General features: G+C 40.6%; 1 protein-coding gene across 1 annotated transcript in view; it reads right to left on the bottom strand.

The window, feature by feature from the left end:
• The window catches only part of zfpm1 (zinc finger protein, FOG family member 1), a 102,955-nt gene that overhangs the window by 15,008 nt on the left and 61,266 nt on the right, over window positions 1–26,681 (bottom strand). Inside the window, exon 4 of the mRNA XM_061036405.1 lies at window positions 14,083–14,216. Within this exon, the coding sequence (XP_060892388.1) occupies window positions 14,083–14,216 (134 nt within the window). The remainder of the gene's footprint in view (window positions 1–14,082; window positions 14,217–26,681) is intronic.

Here is a 26,681-nt window from a genome sequence, read left to right as displayed (position 1 = left end):
TGTGTGTGTGTGTGTGTGTGTGTGTGTGTGTGTGTGTGTGTGTGTGTGTGTGTGTGTGTGTGTGTGTGTGTGTGTGTGTGTGTGTGTAATTAACCAGGCCAGCAGAGAATGCAGATGCCAGAGATGTAGGGGTGAGTTAAGGAGAACGGCGAGGCCACCGGATGGTATCAAAACCCTTTTCACTTCTCTTGGTCGGATGCCGATCTCATTGACTCAAATGGCCAACGGTCACCTGAGGAACGTGTCTCGACCCATAAAGAGGGAACACTGCTTTCTAAGCTTTCTGCTTTATTAAGATAAGTTAGAAAATAATGAAAAATGTAGCGCATTTAATACACATGGCTTTAGGACTTCAGTTCTACATGTTATATTTGTTAGATTTTTTTGTCAATGCAGTCTGGAGGTAATATAAAAGAATGTACAACACCTTTCAGTTTAAAAAAAAGTTAATACATGTAAGGAAAGGTCTTTCTCTGTAGGGAACCTTTCAGTAAAGTTGTCAGATACTTCGAATAAAAAAAGCAGAGTGAGATTGTACGTGATTAAAACAAGCATTTTTAGTGGATTGATTGGGTGCATTTGCCTGATTAGTTTACATTGCAGCCACTTTAGCCAGTTGCACATCTGGAGGATCCCGAACAAGGATTTTAAAAGAGCCTTCATACACATGATCACTGTACTTATAAACATAAAAGTCAAAATGAATGACCGTGAATGTCATTTGTAAAAAAGCCTTTTTACTCCAAACTGTTTCATTAGGTTGTTTCAAAAGAATATGTGTTCAAGGACAAAGGAAGTTCCTCTTTCAGTCTAAGCGGTTTGATTAATCTTGCATTTAGCTAATTATCTTTAGACAATTGATCATATTTATTTTACATGTTGTCTTTTATATAAACATATTCTACAGTGGAGATGAAGGCTTCTGCTGACTACAAGTGTCAGGACAGTATGAAGTAACAGTTTAGAGAGAAAGACAAGAAACAAGAAATGAGGAGAGAAAATGATGTGTGTTATTTCTTGCTTTTCATAAACACAACCGGATCAAATTAAGATCCATAGATCCTCGTAGATCGATCTTTGTGCATCCAGCAGCAAACCTTTCCGGCCCCTGTCACCCTCTCCTCCTCTTGTCTCACCCTAACTATCCGCTCAGCCCTCCATCTATCAGTGGGATGTCAGGCCTCCCCAGCAGAGCTCCATCTTGGTTGAGAGCCTTGCCTTAAGCCCCATCAGCCAGAGGAGAGTCTTTGAGCCGCAGTCTAAGCCCCTCGCCCGGACCCCGGTCCCCTCATGAATATTAACCAGCCCCGAGCCCGGCTTTAATCTGCCTGATCCCCGCACTGCTGCCGCCGAGACGATAGCGAATCTAATTATTTGGTCTGATATTAGCCCCCCGCTCCTGCACCCCCACCACACACACACACACACACTCATTCACACACAGACTTTCTGCCCCCAACGCCCTGTCCTTACTAGCTGCTGAAGATTCCCATATGTGTGTGTGTTAGTGCGCATCAACTGAACTCCAGAGCCACCTTCTTTTGCCAAAGTCACTTCACATTCATACACACATTAATACACACACACACACACACACACACACACACACACACACACACACACACACACACACACACACACACACACACACACACACACACACACACACACACACACACACACACACACACACACACACACACACACACACACACACACACACACACACCTCTCTCTCTCTCTCTCTCTCTCTCTCTCTCTCTCTCTCTCTCTCTCTCTCTCTCTCTCTCTCTCTCTCTCTCTCTCTCTCTCTCTCTCTCTCTCTCTCTCTCTCTCTCTCTCTCTCTCTCTCTCTCTACACCAACTCCCCCCTCCTCCACCTCCAGCGCAGCCTGCGACGCCCTCTCCTTATCAGGCCCAAAAACGCCCTCCTCCTACGCCGATAAAACTTGAATGCAAATGATGCCAGGCTGATTTCATTTCTTCATTTTCTTCCTCCATTCCCTTGTTCAGTATCAGAATGGCTCCTTGCTCCCCCCCCCCTCCCTCTCTCTCTCTCTCTCTCTCTGGGGAGGCAAACAGTGGCGAGGAGGATGATCAGCACGATGATGGGGACAAAAGCAGAAAACTTTCCCTGAACCGACCCCGACGTCTAACTCCATCTCACATCTCACTGTGCTATGTATACACACTAAAACTCAATCAGAGGGGAGGAAATAAAGTAAAAATATGCTGAGATATGCCCCCCACCTTTTCTTTTTTTTTTTTTTTTTACACCACTACCCCCACCCTACAGATGAGCAGATTAAGATTTCTCTGTGCAGCTGTCAACTGCCACAATTTTACTGCCACCACAGGGGAATAAGTATGTTTGTATATGTAAATCAGCACTGGTACATCTCACACATCTATGTCTCAATGGTGTATACTGTTTTACATTCTCTAATATGGTTTACACTGCTGCTCTGTGATGATCTGTACAGGAAATACTCATGGTCATTACAAGTGAAAGACACAAGTCCAGAGCCCATGTTAGTGCATACACACTGTACATACATGACTGCAGGAGGCCAGTCACAATGATTTAATATGCCTGTGTCTACGTCTAAGAGCCTTTTCACACATCATGAAAATCATGATGAATGATCATTTCTAGACTGTTTCAGGACATTCAGGTCCTGATGTTTTCAGGAATTTGCCTTTCATACATGCATTGTACATGCATATTGTGACCGTTTCTATGTTAATAATCCTAAAACATGTAAAAGGAGGATTCGGCAAGACTCAACAGTGTTGAGCAGTGTACATTTTTTTTCTTCAAAGAGTTTGATTTAAAACCTTTTTCAATTGCATTCATGAAAAAATAAAGAATTAAAATAAGGTTCCTTAAGTGTTATTATTTTCAGTAAGTGGGTGTTTGTGTCTATATCTGAGACCATAACATTGAGGCATTTTGACCTTCCAGTTCTGTGTCTTTTAATTGGATTTGTTGATGAATTGCCTGTTAATTGAAATACTGTTCATACGTTTTTGTCCTTTAAGATAAAAGTTCTGGGCAAACTTGTTATTTGCTTGTTGAATTTGTTCAATTCACACCTCGACACATTTAACAGAGCAAAATACAGCTAATGCATTCAAAATAATAAACCATTTAATAAGAAAAAAATAAAACATTTCCTTGTTATTACTGGTGTCATTTAGCTAAAACTAACAGGACCGATGTTGGAATATCATTAACAGTTAATAGGGTTTGTTGTATCCAAATCATACACCTGTTGAATCTTTATCAAAATGCACATACTGATCATTTAACAGCAAGTAAAGAACATAAAGCCTGCTGTTCAGCACATGTCTACAATTTGAACTTTTTTGTTGTTGTTAAAGTCCTCTCTTACATGAAGTGTTTCAAACAAGTTTTCCTCTACTAGCTGTACGTTTAAAGCCACCCTGCTCCTCTCTTGACCTTTTCAACCGTTACTCATTCTCTCACTCCTCTCCCAGAATCATTAATCCAATCATCCAATTCTCCCTCTTCCTCCCTTCTCCACTTTCGCTGTCTCTCCTGTACCGCCTCCTTCCCTTTTTGTACACCTCTTTCATTCTTTCCTTTCTTAATCTCCAATTCTCTTCCTCTCTTCAACTCTCATTCCTACCCTTCAGTCTGCCTCACCCCCGTCCTATCGCTCCCTCTTTTCACTCTCTCTGTCTCTCGTTATATCTCTCGGCTACAGGAAATGGTTTCTTTCCCGATCCAGGGGGTTGGAGTGGTGTACTCACTGTCCCAAACAAAGAGGTCACTGTGTGAATCCTCCAAAAATACAAAGAAGAAAAGGAAGGCAGATAAACATCAGAAACCTACTCTCATCCGCCTTTCTCATACACACACACACGCGCACATGCGCGCGCGCACACACACACACACACACACACACACACACACACACACACACACACACACTTCACCTCTGTTGCACTCAAACACAGCATTTTCAAACATTAAACAGATACTTTTTAACTCTGTATATTCTGCTCACGAGGTAGGAATATCGTCAATACAGTAGATGGCTGAGGCTTTGCAGTGAAATGAAAGCTTATTCCCATGTGCAGGCGTGTTCATATATTACCTCTTAGAAGCAGAAAAAGATGGAGAAAAAAAATCGAGGCAGCCAGGTTTGATGAGCTGCATGCAAATGACATGTAAAAATATAAAACTGCGATACTTAAAACGGGGGCCGAGATAAGAGATTTGAAAATGAGGCACTCTTGGAAAGCAGGCTCCTGAACTGGCGGAGATGAGGCTCAGAGATACAGCGGATAGAGGTTTTCCCTCTCCTCTTCTCCTCTCTTACACCTCCTCCTCCTCCTCCTCCCCCGTTTTTCCTTCCTCCTCCGCCCTGCAGAAGCGGGTGCAGATGACAGCGAGATGCAGATACCAGCCAGTCATTGCCACTGAGTGATGAACACCTCCTCCCTCTGACTCGTTAAACCCTCCTCTTCCATGTTCGCCTCACCTCTCTTCCAAATCTCTTTCTCCGGCATTATTTCTTCTTTGTCTCTCAGGTTTTGTTTCAGTTGACAGACCTTCTCGGTTCCTCCTTCTCTGCTCTCCAGGCCTCTTTTGTTTTTCTCCCTCTCTGGCCTGGCTGGCTGCATTTCTGTCTATCAGTATTTGATCTTATTTGGCAGTTTTCTCCCCTCTCCCTCGTCTCCCTCGCTCTCTCAGGCTGATAGGCTCTATGTCAGGGCCCGGTTGACACACTGAGAGACAGACAGCTACTGTCATGATCATGGCATGTCATTTAACAGGTATACTATATGGAGCACATTGATTCACACACCAGTGACAAGCACTGGCTCTTACCAAGGCTGGGACGCTTAGGGTTACATTTAAAGGAAATACGTACATCTCTCAAAGGATGATGAGGGTTCAACCAGAAAAAATGCTGCCATTAGATTCTATGAGTCCTTGTTAAAGTCCCAGTGATGCTGCAGCTAGAATATATTTAACCTAGACAATGTGATACATAATATGGGCTTTCCTTAACAGGAAATAAAGTGCCAAAACAAACTCCTATATCGGTGTACTGTGGTGTTGCTAGCCTATTATATTTGGCAAAGATAACGATGACATGTTGGTCAGCAGGTACCCAGTAAATGTACCCAGACGAAGGATTTTAGTCAGCTACTGAGCTTAAGTCAGCAACAGATCAGCTTGAAAAACAGGAATAACCCAGTTCCTGTTAAAAACATTTGATAAAAAAAACATACTAAAGCAATCTACACACAAGCTAGCATCAGTTCAGCTTAAAGACCCTTCTGTCTGCACTGAATAAGAGCATGAAAGTTTATTGAGTATTTTTATGGTTTGGCAGACCTCTGTGGAGTACTCTGGGACATGCTAAAACCTTGTGAACAATAAACACTGAAGGATCATTATGTGATCATTATGTTTGCAAAGGTTACTGACCTGCCTTGCAATTGTTCCTGCATTTCACTGAGTACACTGAGCAGCTAAAAAGAGTAGATGGAAAGATAAGTCTAATGAAAAAATGAAAGTTTACAAGTTTACAGCTTATTTGGGTTTATAAGGCTGTGATACGGCACTCCTAAGGTCTTACTTGCTCTGACCCACATGGAGTGGATTCACCTCATAAGAGTGATGCAATCTCCTCCCTTGAATACCGTACCCAAGATCTGAATCAGCTATGCTAAGCAGCCTCTCTTCACGCCTACAGTGCCACAGTCCCTGTCATTCATAACAAACTCCAAGAAATATGGCCATCACTCCTCGCCTCAATCACCAGAAGAACTGCCATGTGTGTGTATCTAATGATACAAAACTTCTTCATTTGGGAAAGACAAAATCAGACTTCTACTGTCTTTTTAATGTCCTAAAGCACTGCAGGAAGTCCATTTTGTTCTCCAGTCCCATTCCTCCCTCCTAGGTTTAGCGCGTGGAGGAGGCATCGCTTCTGTCTACTAAGCGTTTAACTGTAGACAGATCACTGTTCATAAACTCCAGAGTTATGAAATGTTTGTTTACTATCAACTGTCAGAATCATGTATGCTGTATTGCAATTTACCGCCCACCTAAGCAAAATGCTTAGGTGCTTTCTAGCAGAGTTTTCTGAAATACTTTCCTCCATTAGTCTCAACCATGACAGAATTATCCTTGTAGAGGATGTCAATACCCATGTGGATATTTCATCTAATCATTTTGCCTTTGAATTCCTACATGTCACAGATTCCTTTATTTTAGTGCAGCATGTACCTGGTTCCACTCATGCATAGGCCATACTCTTGACCTTTTGTTTGCTTTAGGTACGTCTATTAATGCCCTGTCTTTAACAGATTTTGATTCAGATCATAAATCGATTTGTTTGAATGCATTAATGCATTAATCTAGCTTTTTCAGCCAATCGTCGGCTCCGGCATCTTTAACAATCAGACAACTGCACAGTTCTCAGTAATCTTCTCTGATTTAAACAAATGCCCTTCCCAAACCTTTGGTGTCAATGACTTTAATGATCTATGCACTTTGGCTTTAGATGCTACCGCTCCTTTTACAACTAGGTTTGTACCTGCCTCTAAATCCTCCCCATGGATCAATGGTGAGATTGCTGTACGCAGGACTCTAAACTTAATGTTCATCTCCTACACTTAAAAGAGCCCCCGTCTTGACTCAATCAGAAAACCAACACCACAAGATCAGTTTGCTTCTCAGATTTAAGATTTATTAAAAAAAAGGCACAACCCCCAGTTTTCTGTTGGGAACTATTAATCACTTGGTTGGACCTGCGCCCACTGTTATCTCTCCTTCCTCAGCTGAAGATTGTGAACAGTATCTTAAATTCTTTGTCAACAAGATCAACTGTATCAGATCCAACGTTGTGCCTCCAATTTCATCTCCTGTTTTAAGAATTTCTTAGTTTACCCCAATTACCTTGCATGCCCTGACCGATATCATCTCTAGCTTGCACCAGTCCTGCTGCCTGACTGACATTGTTCCTTCCAGAAGAAGTCCTGCTATTCTCTGTATCATAAACATATCCATCAATGTTGGCTGTGTTTCTGATATATTTAAGACAGCTTGTTTCCAGCCTGGTCTTTATCCAACTAATTATAATAACTGCATACCAATTTCTAAATTGCCCTTTACTTAAAAAATATTGGAAAATAAACAGCTATGTTAAGTGTTACTAATGAACTACTCTTGAAAGCTGAAAGGGGAGAACCTTGAATCCTGGCCCAGCATTAGACACTATTGATTAAGGTACACACCTTAGCCAAATAAGCAACCTTGTTGGCATCACAGGGAAAGCCTTAAAATGGTTTGAGTGTAACTTATCAAACACAATTTGTTTTGTATGTGGGAACTGTGTCCTCATCTACACCTGTATTACATGGGGTGCCTCAGGGGTCAATTCTGGGCCTCTTACCACTTTTATGCTGACGACAGACAGTTGTATGTCTCTGTTAAACCAAATTATTTCACAAAATTAGTCATTCTGGAAAACTGTCTGGCCGCTATCAGGAACTGGATGTCACATAATTTTCTTCAGCTTAATTTAGAAAAAAACAAGTTTCTTGTTTTCGGGGTCACGGGTTCAATCCCCAGCTCCTGAAGCTACATGTCTGATATGTCCTTGGACAAGACACTTAACCCCAGCTGTTTCGCCAGCAGAGTGTGAAAGTCTATGAATAGCTTAGTTAATAATAATGTACAATTTACATAGCATTTACATATGCCATCAGTGTGTTAATGTGGTGTAGAAAATCGCTAAACGGGCTCAAGTCTATTTACAGATGCATTGAAAGCAGTGTAAACACAGGTTTGGCTACATGATATTCAAACACATACCTATGACCTAGGACACTGCTCTGGTAACTAAAAAAACTCAACAAATAGTGATGTGTTTTGGTGTGATTAAAATAGGCTATTTTGATTGTATCCATGCCCCTGAATTCAGGATGAAAAGTTAAAGATCTGTCAACATTTTAAAGAAAGATAGAAGCGTTACCCATAAGCTTGAAAACATGGGGAGGGTAATTAAGTTCTTGAAATAACATTAAAGTAACAAAAAATAAACAACAACTCTTGTTCGTGCACTCTAGCTTCTTTTAAGACTGTTCCTTGTATCTAGCTTTTTTCTGTGGGGCATCAAAATAGGTGTCTCACACTCACCGTAATCATTGATTTGTCATCTTCTGAAGGAGCACCATTTTAATTAACATTCTAATTTGATGGGCGGAGGAGAGGGAGAAACAGAGAGGCAGAGAAACACTGTTGATGAATCCAGATAAAACATAAAGATCAGAATCAGGATGTAAACAAACCAGCCCAGAGTCAACATCAGAAATGAAAAAAAAGAAAGAAAACAACTTGAGAGAGGAAGAGGAGGAGATGGTGATCACCTTCACTCGTCCTTCCAGGGGAGTGAGGAAAGGAGAGGAGAGTCAAGGAGGTAGAGGGGAGGAGAGATAGAGAGTGAGAAGAGACTACCCAAAAAGTGTTTGAAAAGCCGTGGGTGGCGCGCCTTATCGCCCCAGTTCTCCTGGAGAGATTATTGGGGGATTAGTGCGAACGCTTGTTTCTAAAACATGATGAAAAGACGTTCTGTGCGTGATAACGCTTTGAACTCCCCTACTCTGCTCCTTCTAGGATCGTGCCTTCAGGCTGCCTTTCCACGAAAGACAGGATTGGGGTGGGGTGAGCTGCTGGGTGCTGCTACAGGAGGGGAAAACAAAAGGGATGGATGGTGTAAGAGAAGTTTTTTCTGTATAGGTTCTCCTGTGGTATTGGTGGGACTTCAATTTGGAAGTCTGTCCTCTATAAAGATGCAGCAGATGCAACAGATTTAAAGTAAGAATTCTTCTCAGAATCAGTACTCTCTTTTTATTTTTTTTACAATCTTACAACTTTTGTCCAATCGCCTGCACTTGCACTATCAGTTAATTAAAGCAGGATCCAATCAGAGAAAGAGGAGATATTATATCAGATTCGTTATGTGCGATCCAATCAAAGGAGCAGCAGTGGCGTGCTCGTTCCTGGGTTGCCATGGGAGGCTTGCTGAGGAGGACCTGGATGTTCACTCAACCAAAAACTGTGAGGAATCAGCAGCCAGCTGATCAGTCCATCAGTAAACATTATTATACCCTGTTCTAAAGTCCAACAGCCATATCAGCCAGAATATATTTAAATAGATAAATGGTTTTACGCCTCTTTCTCAAGAGATGCAAATGGCAGGATTTCCATATGACACAGGCCAGTTAACACAGCACTAATCTAACCAAGGAGATCTGTTGGAGGGAGAGCAGGGACTGGATCTCCCCTGCTTCTCTTTGCCTCCCTCTCTTTCTGCTTCACCCTGATCTCTCAGGGGAGACAAACTCAACCTCACCCATACCATTCACACAAGCTAGGGCAGCATCAGAGAAATGTAATCTTACATTGTTTCACTTTAAAAAATGAAGGGTTTGCATATGATATGTCCGCCAGTCTACCTGTGTATGTGTTGCTAGAAAGTGAATACACACAAATGTAGTTGTGTTGTATTTAAAATTAAATTGCTTATCTGTCTGCACCAAATAAGAAGCCAGGGAAGTTGTGAGAGAGAAGGCGATGCTGGGAGGGGTAGGACTGCTAGCAGGCAATGCCAATCTCACCCAGAGATGAGGCTGTAGCCTGGGGGCCTTTACAGAGCCTGGTGAGGCTGAGGACTGAGAGAGACAGGTGGCAGGAGTAAGATAGAGGTGAGGAAGGAGAGTCAGCTTAAAAAATAAATGTACATATGTAAAGGTGAGCAGATGGTGAAAGCATTTCCAAAGCTGGGAGGTAAACAACATAGGACTGGGACAAAAGACGACACACATTCAGCCAAAAGAGAAAGTTCCAGTCGATGAGATATGGATGGATAAAGAGAGAATATATACCTGGTTTTCATTTAAACATGTTTTTGCTCAGAAGCTCTTGACTATCAAAGTACGACGACTAAAATAACTTATTCTTAACAAACATTCTAAATTTAGTATACAAGTGAGGGTGTGAAATAGAGTAAGATTTTTGTTTTAAAGCAGAAATTACCAATATATTGCTTTCTTCATAGCAACCAGACCCCATTGACAAAACAGTAATTTTTCCTTTTGGGGAAAATGAAAGTTGTTCGTCTTTTATTTACTTCAATTGGTTTTTTTGTTTTTGTTATTGTCTGTCGTTAATTGGGCCAGTAAAAGACAAACAACTCTGATGTCAAGTTACTGGTTTTATCAATAGAGTCCGGTGGGTTTGATGAAAGTCATTTAATGGTATTTTCTGGTCATAAGGAAAGGATCTTCTTTAACAAAAACCTCTGTAAAGATTTTTTCTAATATATTGTGTAAAAATCTGAGTGACTAGTCATGAGAATGATTGTTTTAGCATAATGTTGTAGCCATTACAGCCTGTTTGCTGTAGCTGGTGACGTAATCTACTGGAGGACCAGTGATTCATCGATGACTTTTTATTTTTATTTTGCACTTGTTAGTCAGTTAAAGACAAAATTATATTATAGTAAGACACAGATTTAAAATACTAGAACCCCCCTTAGGATCTATTCTTGAACTGATACAAAGACTTTATAGCCATTTTATTTAAAGTGTTTCTTCCAAATGACCAGTTAAGGAGTGAAGTTTGATTGTTCGCAGAAGATGAGCAGATTTCTCCTCTCCAGGACACTGGGGAGGATAGCCCTGACCTCTGCTGACCCGCGAGGGTGGGAGGCAGGGAGGGATGGAGGGATGGATAGAGGAGGGGGAGGATGTGGAGTGACAGGGGGAGAAACACAGGAGGAATGTGAGATTACAGTCCACTATCTCCAGCAGATACTGAGGGTCTGTCTCCTCACTTCTTCAGTCCACAGATAGGCGGAGACTAGGGGGAGGAGGAGGAGGACAGAAAATGAGGACAAGGCGAGAAAATGGGTATTAAGAGTCGGAACAAGAAGCTTTCCATATGAATGCAAAGCCCTCAAAAGAAAAGAAACTGACTTTTCAGTTTAGAGGAGAAGTCGGATAGTATGGGCAGAGGAAGGGAGGGGAAGAACAAAAGGTGATGGGTGAGTGTCCGTGTGTCTGTGCATGCACACGCATACGTTCACGCACACACACACAATCTATCTGTACTCTCAGAACCTCACTGATAATAAACGAAATCTTAGAAATGAGAGCCTATCAAGTAGGAATCAATCACTGGGGTTTGTTGTCCAGGAGGATGGCGCCATGTGGAGATAAAAGACAGGCGGACGTCTGGGGAGAGCATGGAGGAGAGGAGGAGAAGAGGGGAGAGGATGGGATGGGAATCTGGGGAGGGCTGAGAGGAGAGGAGAGGACAGGACAGGACAGGACAGGACAAGAGAGGAGAGGAGAGGAGAGGAGAGGAGAGGAGAGGACAGGACAGGACAGGAGAGGAGAGGAGAGGAGAAGAGAGGAGAGGACAGGACAGGAGAGGAGAGGAGAGGAGAGGAGAGGAGAAGAGAGGACAGGAGAGGAGAGGTCAAAAGGGGAAAGGAGAGAAAAGGACAGTAGAGAAGAGGAGAAATTATTGATTGGGAAAATCATGAGTTGTATACTCATGACTGAAATTGTAGAGTTTTTCTTTCAGCACTTCGACAGTATAGTGATGTAGTATAGTGAAAAATAGCTAAGAATGACTGTGTGAATGTCTGCATATGTTTGTGTGTATGTGTGTCTGTGTATAAGTGTGCTCTGTGCCAGGAAGCCTCTCCCAGCATCAGTATCATATGATTAGATGGACTTGCACATGATGCACAAACGCAGCTTCTGATAGGGCTCCATCCGGTCCCACACACTGTTCCCATCAAACACACACACACACATGAAGATACACACTGCTGTTTTCATTTCCACACATTTCAGTGATAAGGTGTTTATTCATTGTCTCTCTTTGTTACCCGACCATCTGACATCTGACCTTTGGCCTTTCAACTGAAATCCCTTCAGTTGGTCTCAGCCCATCACAACTTAACAACAAATGGTTTATGCTCAAACCACTGTTGGAAAATGCAGGATGTGCTGTTATTTATCCTCTAATAATCCAAGATTTCACTCGAATTGTATTTATTAACTGCTTTGCTTTATTCTTTGGGTAATATATAAATATTTTCAAATTAAATAATAGTGGTCATTTTCATTAGTTGTACAACACTGCTGACAATAACTTATAATTCATTCAGCTAAAGACCAAAAAGCTTGCACTCATTCTATAATATTGGAAATCAAAACAGCAAGGCTACATTTTATTTATTTAGGTTCCATTTTTCATTCCCAATTCTTTCTGTGTTTGTGACATTGAGGAAATCACGGTTGTTATATAGTAAGTAACTTCAGTACAGGAGAATTTCAAAGAACTCAGTCTGATCTGTTGTTATGTTAATGCTTGTCTTCTTCTGAAGGTGAGCAGGGAATCACACAGAAGGATCACTGCCAAAATATGGACACAAGTGCTCAAATGCTAAAGACTTGTTGAAGTATTTTAGGTCTCTAAATCTTCTAGAAGTGACAAAGTTTGCTGAAGAAACAAACATCATCCAGCCTTCCCAATGTAAACTCTGCTTAGCTTCTAAATAATACCTCTTACCTGTTTTTTTGGGCTGTGTGTGGGGGTGTTGATCCCACTGAATGAGCAGAAGTTAATATATAATGATATATGTATATATATATATATAATATTGATAATTATTGTTATATTAATATTGGATCATAACCTTTTTGTTAAATCAGGTAAGATAATTTCATACCTGTTCAAACCTGGTTGATTTGTCTGATGATGCAACTGAGTGTCAGTGTTTCACCTCTTAATATACTGATGCATCTCAACATATTTCCTTTATCCACTTCTCGTTTCTTTTGTTGGGATGCTTACAAAAAGGTGGTTCGGTTTTTATGTTATTCTATTATGTTATCCTCTTAGGAGCACATCCCACCACACTGCAGCTTTCAGGCTTTAATCGTTTGCTAGCAGATGAAAGTGACAAGTTGGCACCTTCAGCAGAACAAAGTCTGGCTCCGGCTCTGTTGTCACAACTTTACAGAAGAGTAAGTATTAAAAAATCTCTGCATTTTACAAGATCCTCAAGACAAAAAATAATATCACACGAATATCACAAACCACAATGCTGTTGAATATCTGTGATCTTCTTGGTTTGAATGATATATGTTGTGGTGCAAAAAGAGGAGAAGCAACAAAGATCCAAACCACTTGTTGCCTTACTGTTAACTGATTGCCAAAAACAATCAAATTTAAAATTCAAGATCAGAGCTGTACCTGTTTTTTTCATACTAAAATGCACTGATGTTCCTTTAGATTGTGGCCTCTTCATATTGTACTGTTACTAGTGCTGTCAATAAATCAGAGGTTTTAATACTGACTAAAAAAACCTAACTTAAATAGTACCGCCTCCACAAGGTTTGCACCTGGTGTCATTTACGCAAATTTTCTTAGTAGATCACCCGCAAAACGCCCACCAACCAAACGTGCAATTTGTTGAAACGAACAGGCAGTTTAGTACTCTTTAATTGGGATCTTAGTAAATCAGGCCCTAAGTGTACAGAGGCACCATGCAGCATTATAGTAACAAACTTAGGACCACCAACACCAACAAGAGATGTTCATCGACTTCTCAAGTAAACTACAACTCAACCATAGCTGTGAATGACTCAATTGGTTGATGTAAGCCACAAGGATAACGCAGCACAATGAGGAGAAAGGCATTTCATAACTTTCTGTCTGTAAGTTGACGTCTGCTGCTCGGTGACATGAGCACAGGTCTCCCCTTCTCTGCTGAGTCTGCATCACAGTTTGTTATTATCATTTAATGTTATTTAATGGATAATTACGATTAATGAGGCTCTGTGTAAATTTGCATATGAAGCAGGAAAGTCATATCACTGATTTGCATGAAAAGACAATGAAAGCGTTAAGGTCTCTAGATTAATCGCATGCATTAACGTCATAACGTTGACAGCCCTAACTGTTTGGTATGGGAGTATACCTTCATGAAAACACACTCAGATAAAAGCTCTTACCACTGTCTCTGGCTCATCTGTGCTTCCCTCGGATTGGAGGATTCCTGGGTAGGGACCCCACGTTGTGTCTGGATGGAGATCCCTGCCTGCCACCAGCCTGCTGTCACCACCCTCTTCCCTTAACTCCAGCTCGTCTGCAGGGAGGAGAGGAGAGAGGACGGGTAAACACCAGAGAATATGAAACATAAGTGTTTGAACCTATCATCATGTTAATTCACCTAACCTGATGAGTCAACATTATCCAGGTAGTGCCATCAATGACAAATATGATGAAGAAACCTTTCGAGAAATGACAGTTTTGATATTTATAGGCATTTGAATAATTTTAAAATTTTGAGTAGGAACTTGTTTAACTGTTTAAATTATACAAATAAAGCTTTCACAAAGAGGTTAGATTGATGTTATTTTGGAAATGCCTGGACACATGTCCATCAAAGTAAGCACTCTTTAGATTTATATATTTCCATGTAATATAACCATAGAAATAGGTAACACAAATTACTGATAACAAGTGTATTAACTGGTGAGAAAACGTCCTCACTTTGGCATCCCTACAAAAAAAGCACTGATGCATTACAACGGAAAAGCAGTTTACAAAGGCAGTATCTGTTGAGGACATGAACTTGGGCATGAGGTGGAGAAAATCTACCACAGCCTGGAGGGGCCAATTATTCAATTTAAATCGATGACAAAAGTTACCTCTGATGGCTCCATCTATAAAAAATACATACAGGGCCCCAATGCCCTACAAGCGAACCATGCTGTTGTGTAAAAGATGGCATATGTTGTAGCAAACAGAAAGTATGTCATTCAACCAAATATCACAATCAGCCTTGTTGAAACACAAATGACATCATGATGTAGAGACCACATGATTCCTTCAAAGGGAAATAAAAAAACAAGAAATGGCGAAAGAATCATGTGTCTTGACCTTGACCTGAACCCTTACAACAGCTTTGACCAAGGAGCCCCAGCTGTCAACAGCTCGACAGCAGGGGGAGTTTGATACACGCTGAGCACTTTCTGTCCCGTTTCAAACAGGGGAAACTTCTTGTGTACTTCCTCAAAGTGATAACTGTAGAAGGATGGCAGTGACGGCTGTGGTCTGAGCAAGCTGCAGCCCAGATAGAGCCAGTTAGCCGGGAGGCACGAAGGACAGATCCATCTATTTAAAAACTTCAGACAGTTGTGAGAGCAGCAGGAGCCGCAGAGAAGTCTCTGCACATGTGTGCAGAAACGGACAAGTCTGAGCAACACTGCTGTGCACCGCAGCAGGAACTCCAGCTTCAGTAACACGAGCAGCCTCAGGGTGGACTTCAGGTTCCTAGTTATGACCGTCCATCTTTCTCTCTGATCAAAACACACAAAATCCTCCCCCTCCTCCTTCTCTCATCTCCGCTTCCCACCCCCCCTTCCCATCTTGTCCGTGGTTCAGGCGACTGTTTCGGGGGGTCGGTCTAAAGTGGCGGGCCCGATAAGAGTGTTTGTCTAACACTCTCCATGTCAAAACACTCATCTATCTTCTCTGTATCTATCCCCACCAGAGAACAACGGACATACGCTGATAAAATGGCTTTCCCACAGCCGGTGGGAGGGAGTTGGTGGGGGCTTGTGTACGGGTGGGGGGGGGAGGTTATAGAGGGGGAGGAGGGAGTAGAAAAGAACATGGTTTGATGCAGGGCAATGAGAGGAGGACATTCATTTAATAAAACTCGTTAAAAGCTGTTTAAAATACAGTTAATGAAGACTTGCATAGTACTCTTAAGTACTCTTCACTGAACTCAGAGCTGAAAAGTCACGGCATGATATGATAATGTTATCTCTTTTGAGGATCAAAGCTTTTCCAACCAACTTTGTACACTCAGAAAACCGACTCAACTTATTTCAATAAAAGATGAATCGAGTACTTCTAAACCTAGGCCCTATTTTGACATATTATGGGGTCTAAATGAATGATGGGTTTTGGAATGCCACAGTAGATAACTCATGTCAGCAGCTGAAAAATGTACTGTAAAGACGGCAAATTAATCCCTGCAAGCATTTTTTCCTGTAAAAGTACTTCCACTAAGTGATTGTTTAACAACTGGCAGTAAAACTTTGTTTTACATGCAATTATGTGATTTCTTTTTAAGGCAGTCAGTTTGAATTCAAAGATATTTGTGTATTATGATCAAGGCAGTAGTAAAGAAGTAGTCATTGTGCTTTTAAAGGTGAAATGATCGTAATGGAGATCTATTTCTGCAGGGATCTTTTTTTTGTAAGACTCTTGGAATAACATCTTGAGCCTGTCCGCGTCAAAAACTCTTTCACTGGACATACTTTGATCCTACAAATTGGTTCAAAAGGATAACCTGCAGCCATTAAAATCAAGGGCACCTGTTTACCAGATCTACTGTATGTAGAAGCATCTCCAAAACGTTTTGTCCTTTCAGTCATTTACAGCCCAAAGTAGGAAAAGGACCAGATTTCCAAATAAATAATAACCTTTTAAATGTTTGCACTTGTACTAGTTTTTAAACAGGTGCCTCTTGTTTTTCAGGTCACGGTAAACGACACGGTGGAGGCCTGCTCTCTCCCCTCCCCCCCGGTGCACATGAGATCGACATTGAGGCCAGACGCAACAAGAGCTGACATGACCTGTTCTCGGGTCAGGTTGGGCTGAATTTTTTATTGAATGACGAATGAAGTTTTTGGTAGAGCTTGATTTCACAAACATTTTTCAAGGTGAAATAGTTCTTTTTCTGTCTTTGCAGAAACCACCACATTAAAAACTAATATACGTTTGTGGAGTTGGGGTCTTGTCTGCTGATAGTTTTCAGAATCTATTGAGAGTTTAGGACACAAATGTTCCTTGTTTGAGTCAGGTCAGAATCTGATTTCTGTTCCAAGTCAAGCACCAACCCAAACATGACTCCTCAAACAGTCTGTCCTGCTGGCTGCAGGAGTCTAAAGTCCAGCGTCTGTCCAGCCAGTATCATATCTCCTATCATCCTGCGGGGCCTCAATTTGGCCACTCTGACCCTGCTTATCTCAGCACTCCATCAATGTCCTGTCTGCTTCTGTCCTATTGGCCAGTCCTCGTCATATGGGACTCTTATCAGCCTTGAGCAGTTCAATTGACCCTCATTGTGAAACAGTGCGGGGATTTGAACTCAACAAGCTGAACACAAATATTAACCTATAAAAAAGCCCAAGACAAACATTAGATAGACAGGCATTAAGGCTGAACATGTGTTATCTTATTCCTTTCATCACCTGTTGCTTCATACTCGGGCATGAGAGCATGCCATTAGTCAAATTAATCTGGGCTATTTTTGTCTTTGGCTGGGCTTGAGACCGGTTTCTTGACCTGCACCCGATGTAACTTAAATCAAAAACCACTGCTCCACGAGACACTGACTGATTCCTTAAGGTCAGCTTTTTAAGTCAAGAAACTGTAAGTTAAGATTCACAAACAAGCAGCGGTAACTAATCATTGCATTTGCTCACAAAACTTTTAATCTTCAAACATTTTGTTTGAATGGAACTTGCAACAAATTGTTTATTTGTTGTCTATTTCACTCACTAGACATGAGGTCAATGTGGACTTGATCTTTGATCAGTGACCACCAAAATCTAGTCAGTTCATTTTCTAAACCCAATGGAGTATTGTGACAAATTTCATGGTTCTCCTTCATCTGTCCTGAGCCATTATGTTCACATGAAAGAGTTCAAATCACTGAGAACACCTCAATTAACCTGTCGACAGCAGACACATAAAATCCTTAAATCTTAAAAAATCCCCAATTGAGGAAGTTGTTGACAATGCATTTCAATGCTCTATGTTGTAAAATTGCTGTTTTTGTCAATGGAGTTTGGTGGCAGTGTAACAGCTGATTCTGTATCAAAAAATGGGTTCACTCTTATAAGTATTTATATCTCTATAGGGATCATTTTTGTTACGATTCCAGGCAATTTACATTAACAACCCTGAGTCTGTCAGAAGGAAGAAAAAAACGTGCGGATGAACTTTTATTGAGCACATTTGACATAAAAGAATACAAAGCAGCTGTTAAGGATCTTTTTTCAGCTGCGGGCCAAATTAATCTATACTGGAGCAATTCTAAAACTTGTTGTACCTAAGAGGGATCCAGACCCCAAAACATAAAAAAGGAACAACAACTTATAATCAGATCATCTAACAAACATATGAGCATGCACTTATATGTTATTTCAAGTTATGGAGTTTTCCCGGTTGATTATAGGTGGCATAAATGGCTGCAGATTAAGAAGTCGGGAGTCTGCTAAATCAAACGTCGTCTTTGTATTGGTAGAGAGAAAGTGCTATCAGTGAACCTCTGCTAATGAGAGTTGCTTGCTAATCCCAGCAGGTTAGCTGTGTTCACTGGGGTAGCATGAGGCCTCCTACAATCCTTATCCCTGTTAATTACCCCTCCTGCCCACCAAAGACCTGCATAATAACCCAGTGCTCCTTATCAATATGACTGCACTGGCTGCTACTAGCCTCACTGCTCAGTATGATACTACCCCCATCATGGTTATACACATCGTACACACGCATGGGCACGCACAAAGACACACACACACACATCAGTGTCTGAGTGCTGGATGACCCATTCCCAAAAACACCAGACTGGATGGGCCTGTTATCAATACCAACCAGCTCCACAGTATTCACACTGACTTGCTCATTGAGCTCAGACACACACACACAAACGAGCACACAGAATACACACAAGTCCACAAGATGACATGTTGACACATTGCAGCCAAGCACACTGTGCCCACACACACAGACACACACACACACACACACACACACACACACACACACACACACACACACACACACACACACACACACACAAAGGCTTATCAATACGGACGCTTCAGCAGCCACTGGGGCGTCCAGGCCTCTTTGACGAGCCAACACAATAAAACAATCAGTCCGTCATTAATGAAATGACTAACGCAATTAACCGATGAGTGGGGGGAGGGGAGCAGAGAGAGAAAAACACAGAGAGAGAGAGAGAGAGGACGGTGCTGAAAGTGGCCTGTGCGCACACACACACTCACATGCACGTACCCGTTTAAGAGTGATGATGTTACACAAGATTAACCTTCTTTTTGTTTTGTTTGTTTCAACAGTTTAATAATATTTATTTTGTTAAATGCATTATGTTAACTGCACTAATACACACATATTTAGCTGAACAGATTAATGCATGTATGCAGTCTAACTTTGTGAAAGGGACTCTGATTTACAGAAAGTATTAAAAGCTAATATTTCTATTTAAAAAAAAATACTTGATTAGGGCTGTAAGCAGCTTTTACAACTGACCATCAAATCAAATGTTTTGTCTACGTTCAATTTGTGTCAGCTTTTCAGTTCATCTCTGACTCTTACTTTGACTTGACTCTTATATTAGTCCGCCCAAGTCTCGTGTTTTAACAGGAGAATTTACATTTATCAGAGAACCCTAAAACAATATTTTTTTAGCAGACTACTTTCCTTGTGTTTCATCTCTGGTTCTGTTTCTTTTGGAGAGGAGAACATTTCTGCATCTTCGTTTACAGTATCCCACAACTTGAATTTCTATAGCTTGATGGTCTAAGGTGTGAATTAGATTTATAAAATATTGTGTATGTAATAAATAGTAGTGAAACAGTGATAAAAACCACGATCAAGGCTTACTAAAGATTTACTAAAGCAACATAATCAGATGATTTAAGATTTATACCTAACATGCAGCCATATTGGAAATAAGATGACGGACAACAGTGTTTCTCTACACTTAATCAGGGAGATTAATTGTTGAGTTCTAAGATGAAACATCTCCATGCAAAGTCAACTTGGAGGGAAAATTAATTAAACCTCCAGGTGAGCTGTTATCTTAAATGATTTGTCATATAATTAATACGTGCTTACTTAGTGAAAACTGTCCACAACTTTGGGAAGAAGCCACTGCATTTTTTTTTGCTTCAACTATTGTTTTATTTAAGCTGCAGTGGTTCAAAAAAAGATACTGCTGAAGTCTGTTTTCAAACCACTTTTCATTATTTTAAACAGGTTTTTACAAAATAAGCTTTTTTTTATTGATAAACCTGTGTTACAGTATGTGGAGTCACACATGGCAGTTGGTTGGGCCAACTTAATTTTTTTCTTCCTTCAAATATTCACTTCATGTTTGTATTAAAATGACAAATCCTTCTTCTCCAAGACAAGAAATATTTTTTTAAAAAAGCTTGGAGTTTCTCTGCCAGAGTAACACCATTGGTACAGTTCAATAGTACTTTCAGGCTTTTACCCTCAAAACTGTTTTCGTGAAGGGAACAGAAAAAAGTCTTTAAAACATATGGCAAAGGAAAAAGGCAAGTTTAGAGCATCTTTCAATAGTTAGTGCTTTACATAAAAGAACAAGAAGTTGTTTAACCAACACAATGAATCATTTGCAGGTAACCAGTATCACCTGAGGGGCATATTCTAACTATGCACACCAACCAAACTGCAGGAACTCATCCTCATACCAACAAGTTCAAATGGAAATTGGTTAAATTTGGGTCAAAACAACTGTGAAATTTACCCAAATTATAGCTCTGAACAATTCATACCACAGCGGTTGATAAGAACTGTTTTCAATACCATTTAGTGCTATAAAAATCAACAGTAGATTTCATATGTTTATTCATTTAAATGTAAAAAGGTTCCTCTGTTATATGTATTTCGAAGGAACATGCTGTCATGGCTAACCTGTCCTCAGTTATCAATGTGTAATATAATTCCTACTAATTTCCCTCATTCTACTTAATACTATTGCTGAAAAGAAGAAAACAGAGCATACAGGCAAAACACTTTGTCATAAAATTGGAACAAGCACCTGTAAAAAAACAGGCCTGATTGGATATCAACCAAAAATAAAGGGGGTAAAAAAAAAAGTTGTAACCCAACACTGTTGTTCTCCTCTTCCCGGCCTAATTGATTTTTAAAAAGACTATTGTTGATATCAAATGAGCACATCGCTGCGGAGCCATTGATTTTTTGACACCACACAACAGAAAATCTTTATCTGCGTGCTACTCCGACCTCGCACTAATAGGTGGGGTTTAACCTCTGCTGAATGACAAATCCCAACGCTTCACGATCCTATTCTGTCTCTAGTCCTCGTGGGAAAAACCGAACAAATACAGCAGCTCTGTTAATGTGTTCTATGTGTACACATGGTGACTGATTCTAAAGATTAAGAGACACATTTTACATATATTCCAGAGCGAAGCAGATATCAAAGGCAGTAATGTTGATCATTTGTGTGCAGTTTTTTTTAATGTAAACTGATCTTAAAAGAATAATTTCTTAAAAGCATGAAAACTATTTTCACCAGTTGTCTGTGATTAGATTCGACATGAACACACATCTATATATTTTATTGAACCTGGTCATTTTACTTAATCTTAAAGGACAGGACAGAATTTCAAAAAGCTGAGAATCATCTGCTAACAATCTTTTCCCCCCTAATAAGCAATCCATTTGTCATAGCACACAGGGGGGGAGGTGACTAAATAAATACCAATACACTTGAGTATTCCAATAGAGTGTTGTGATATTGTATCGATTAAAACTGTGTTGAATTTTAATGAATAATTTTAAATAAAATATTTCACTTTTACTGATTAAGAAAATATGAATTCCTTTGTTCGGACCAAAAAGCAGAGACCACTGTTTGCGTCGTATAAAACTGATTTAACTAACAGTGTAATTAAATGTGTCCATCTTAAATGGTTTTAATGACCAATCCAGTATTCATGAAAGCTACGTACATAAATAAGCTGTTGTTGTTTGTTTTACTCTTCTAATCTATAGGTTAATAACTCTAATTATCAATGTTCAATGGGTAAGAAAATCAATCCATTTTGTTATTCTGGTAAAGGTCTTGAAGAGAGTTAAATTTGCCTGCATGAATTCCCTGGAGTTTTTCCCATAAATGACCGCTCACATCATTTATAAAGCTCGCTGATAAAAGGCCTCAATCTAACAACAAGCACAGCCTGATTGCGCCTCCTTTTCTCTTTCTCTTCTCTCTCTCTCCGTGATCTTCCACATGGCACCCCTGGGTCCCTGGAGTCCGGCAGGCTCGGCTCAGCAGCAGATAGACATTTCTGGGATAGGCATCTACTGCTCAGGACCACGCAATCATTTCCATTTTACCCTCTGTTGCACAGGCAAGATAAGACACCTGCGTAGCCCCCGCTAATCAGATGAGCTTCAACAGAACTTTATCATTGACATTTACCACTGTTTACCCAACTAATTTCTCTTAACTGCACTGCTGAACTTTTATCTACAAAATACATACACCACCAGAAAAGAGCAAGATGCAAACATGCAAATTCACAAATATGCGAAGAAAGATAAAATGAGCGGGGGGAAAAAAATAGAAGAATTTTTCTGTTCAGAGGACGAAGGAGGTGAAAATAGAACAAGTGACAAGGCTACTGTTGATGAGATGAGCTGAGCCTTCGTCTTCCGCCCCCCTCCTCATCTTCACTGGAAACAAATAAAAGGCAAAGAATGCTGACATTCACATGCAAAACTTCATTTTGGAGTTCAATCACCTGACTGCTGCAGGGCAGTTTTATTTATTGCTGATAAAATATAGTATCTGTGTGTGGGAACCAGAGTCCAGCATTATCTAACCACTCACAAGACGGAGGAGAGGGAACAGTGTGTATCTAACAAACTGTTTTTAAATGATGTAAACCAGTTTACGCATTATTCACCAGTCCTACTCAGATTCATGAAGAATTGGTAGTAGTGTGTTGTGGGTGGTGATTGAGAGGTCTGTGACCAAGCTTTATGTAGGCCATGAACTCTGCCCCACTATATTATGATTTTTATCCCCTACTCTTTTTCACTGCCAACCTCAGGACCAATTCAAGTTTGATGAACTTGTCAAATATTGATCATGTATTTCCTGGCTTGTCGATGAATCGTGGTAACAATAGACCAGTTTTATATGCAGACACAAATGCATGACGTATGACGTGTGCAACTGAGAACAGTCACACACATGCTGCATCCGTCGCATTAAATCAAACGACAATGGACTCAGAAAAAGCAGCTACTGAAACGTCTGTTCAACTGCTGTCCAACTGTCCACCTCTCTCTGTGGCAAGTCGGACATAATAAAATAAAAAGGACATTAGAGTCGGTAGTGTGCCGCCCTATGCTATTTGTAAAACATGTATCTTCATTGTCAAATACACCAGTGACTCTGGAACGCTTCAGGAGACACAATTTAAAAGCAGGTGGGATGGAAAAGCAGCCAAATATCGACGGTTTAGTTTAACGTAAGTTGCCAAATGGAGAACTTGAAGTAATAAAAAAATAAAAAACAGAGCCAGATGGGACTGGAGTCATTCTACCGGGATTGGGAAAGGGTGGGATTCCCTTTTTAATAATAAAGCCATACGGGGCAAAAGTTATGATCTTTTTTTTTGATAATTTCAAGAACATTTAAAATTATATTTAACATTTTGTGTTTCAAGTCAAAATAACTGGAGTGTCATGACTCAAGCAGAAGGAGGGAATTCTTGGCTGTAAATCTGATGGGAAACTGTGACAGAGAGGGAAAGAACATTTTAGTAAATGAGTGTGCGCACCTCACTGACAGTGTGTGTGTGTGTGTGTGAGAGAGAGAGAGGGCACGTACTTGACGAGCACAGTCTCCTCATTCACACTCCCACCTCCATCTCTCCAAGCCTTCCCTCTCTCCTCGGCTGTCACAAATTGAAAAGTGGAGACCTTCCAGAAACTAGCCCTGATAATCACACATAAATTAATTAGAAAATGTTTCTTGACATTCTCTATGCACAGACTGCGAGAGGAAAAAAGACTGAGGCAAAGCCACAAAATTAATTGTACGGTATGTGACTCCGATAATTAATTCAATCATTAATTCGTGTCTGCTTTAACAACTCCTTCTGGCTCCCGCAGAAAAAAAAAAAAAAAAGAAAAAAAAAGGACATTTCAATCAGGTTGGTGAAGGCAGCGCAGGCTGGGGAGGGAGATGTGGAAAAAGTTGGAGGAGTGATAGAGTTGCTCGACACACTTGGGGTCATTTGGAGGTTCACGAATTTAAAAGATGAGACCAAGAAGAGAGCAGAGAGGGAATATGAGAGGGAATGTAAAACACTGAAGTCACTCACATACATAAATAATCTCTGTTTCATCATCTTCATGTTATTTTAAAGGTCAAAGGCTGGTAAATAAAACACGATTTAACTTGTTCTGTTTGGTTTTGGTCCAACAACATGATCCATAGTTGCTGCTGCTGAATTCAGTTGAGAAGTCAACAGTTGTAACACTGCATGGAATAATCTTCAAAATGTTTCTGATATCTACATCTTATCCTCTCAAAGCAATATGAATAATTAAATCCAAAATACACAACAGCATTACCTTAATACTTCTTTTTTCCTTCACACTCGTTGTAACCAAAGATATTTAAGGGGGTAAAGTGATTCATCTTTTTGTGGCTAGTTTCATGTTAAAGTTTCTAAAGTCAGTTTGGAATGATTAAAAAAATGTAAATGACTTTTATGGAGCAGATTTTAGAGCAGAAATGACTTTCCCATGATTGGTTTGAATGGTTTTTTTATTTCGCTCCAAAGCAAACACAAACTGCCTTAACACTTGGAAAACAAGTTGATGGTTGTCTAATAAAGGAAGGAAGCTGGTGAGTGAGAGATACTGTGCAGAGGACATAAAGAGAGAGAAAGAACACGATAAGAAAAGAGATATTATGAGGACGGTGGAAAATGAGCAGAAAACAGGAGACGATGTGTGAGGGTTTCGTTGTTAATACTTCTGTTCTTACATGGCCCTAATATTGCTGCTTGAACCTCTAGGTTGAAGAGTAAAACTGAGTATTAGTTGAACATAGTGTATCTAAAGGTGAAGCAAACATAAGCATGAAATCTTACCAACCCCTCTGCTCTGTGATAGTTAGATTCACAGAGGTGTGTATGGTGGTATGTTAGATGCTCACCTTAAGACTGGGAAAGCTGGAAGTAACTAAAGTAAATGGGAGGGGATAATATTAACAAAAGTGAAGTATCCCAGAAGTTGGTTTCATGTCCATTACTGTTCGACGTAAGGGGTCTCAGGAGGCGTTACTTGACTTAAAAGAACTACCAAGACAAGTAGTGATGGATGAAGAAACAGAGTTTGATGCTTTGATGACAACTTTTTATTCATTTATATCAGTGAAAGATGTAGTTAGATCAACCAAAGAGCAGAGAATAAGATAGTGACGATCAGAAAACATAATGAGGCACTTTTATGACATGCACGGAGATCGATGGACGCACACATACATTCTACGGTATAAAGGATATATATATATATATATATGTACCACAGGATATTAACATCATCATGCCCTCCCACTCGCTCAAAGTTAATTTTCCTGAATAATTCCTGCTGCGTTCTCACATCAGCTCACCGTGACCTCACCCCTGACTTAACGCTGAAAATTTGAAAATTTACAAGGGAACTGGCTGGAAAAGTTCCGGGTGATGTCGGAGTAAAAAATGTGTCTGTTTGCATCCACACATACAGCTCACCCTGAAAATTTCAGGACGTTTTCACAAGTTTTGTTCAAGTGTGAAAGCACGAAAATGTGTTTTTCTGACTCTGTCGCTGGATGTCAGTTTGCAGAGCTAATAAATATGCACGTCCATTCGCTCTCAATGTTGGTCAATGTTGTGATATGGTTACATGGCGCAGTTTGACCATTTTAAGGCACTGGAACTACTTTTTTAAGGTTTAGGAAAGACGTCTTGTTTGGGTTCTTTAATGACTGCTATTATTCTAATGTGATGCAACTACCAAAAGTGCTTTATATTTCAAAGGTAAGAGCCACTGACGAGCTGATGTATGTGACAAGTAAGTAACTGCTGGATCATTACTGCAAGACAAGAGACTGGGAGTTACTCTAGTCTCGAAGGTGAAACTTATATTTTGCAGCAGTGTATGGTAAAGGTTTGATGCATGGACCCTGGCAACTCGAGTACAAGAGTGCTCCCCTGTGTTTGTGCAAGAGGAAGGTATGCAGGAAGTGGCTGCAGGAGAAGCCAGGAATCTGATAGTGGCTGGTAATCAGCGTGCCAATGTAAAGTCCCACCACCAGCGGCCGGCCTTCCACCAGCTCACACACATCGGCTGTATGGGAGCTGCTGGGCTGATAGCAAGCGGACAGCATGGAGAAATGTTCCTTTAGATTAGGGCCTCGTGCCTATCAATCATCAGGGATGGAGGAGGGGGGGGCCGACACATCACAGACAGGCTGGAGAGAGGAGATGGTGGAGTGCGTGTGACAGAGTGTGTGTGTCAGTCACAATATGTGGTGAAGATGGAGAGAGGCTGAAGGAGGCAGAGGGTGATGCTGGATTCAAGTGCTCCTCATGAGCTTCTACTCTCAAAGATATGCGACACTTTTTCACTGCTCCCATATCTCACTTTAACTTAAACTTAACATGAGCTGCTTTGTGCTGCAGCGAGAAGTTCTCTTGACAGAAATAAAAAATGTCATCAGGCACCA

Source organism: Labrus mixtus, chromosome 4 (assembly GCF_963584025.1).
Source record: "Labrus mixtus chromosome 4, fLabMix1.1, whole genome shotgun sequence".
Taxonomy (NCBI): domain Eukaryota; kingdom Metazoa; phylum Chordata; class Actinopteri; order Labriformes; family Labridae; genus Labrus; species Labrus mixtus.
This window is presented reverse-complemented; position numbering and strand designations above follow the sequence as displayed.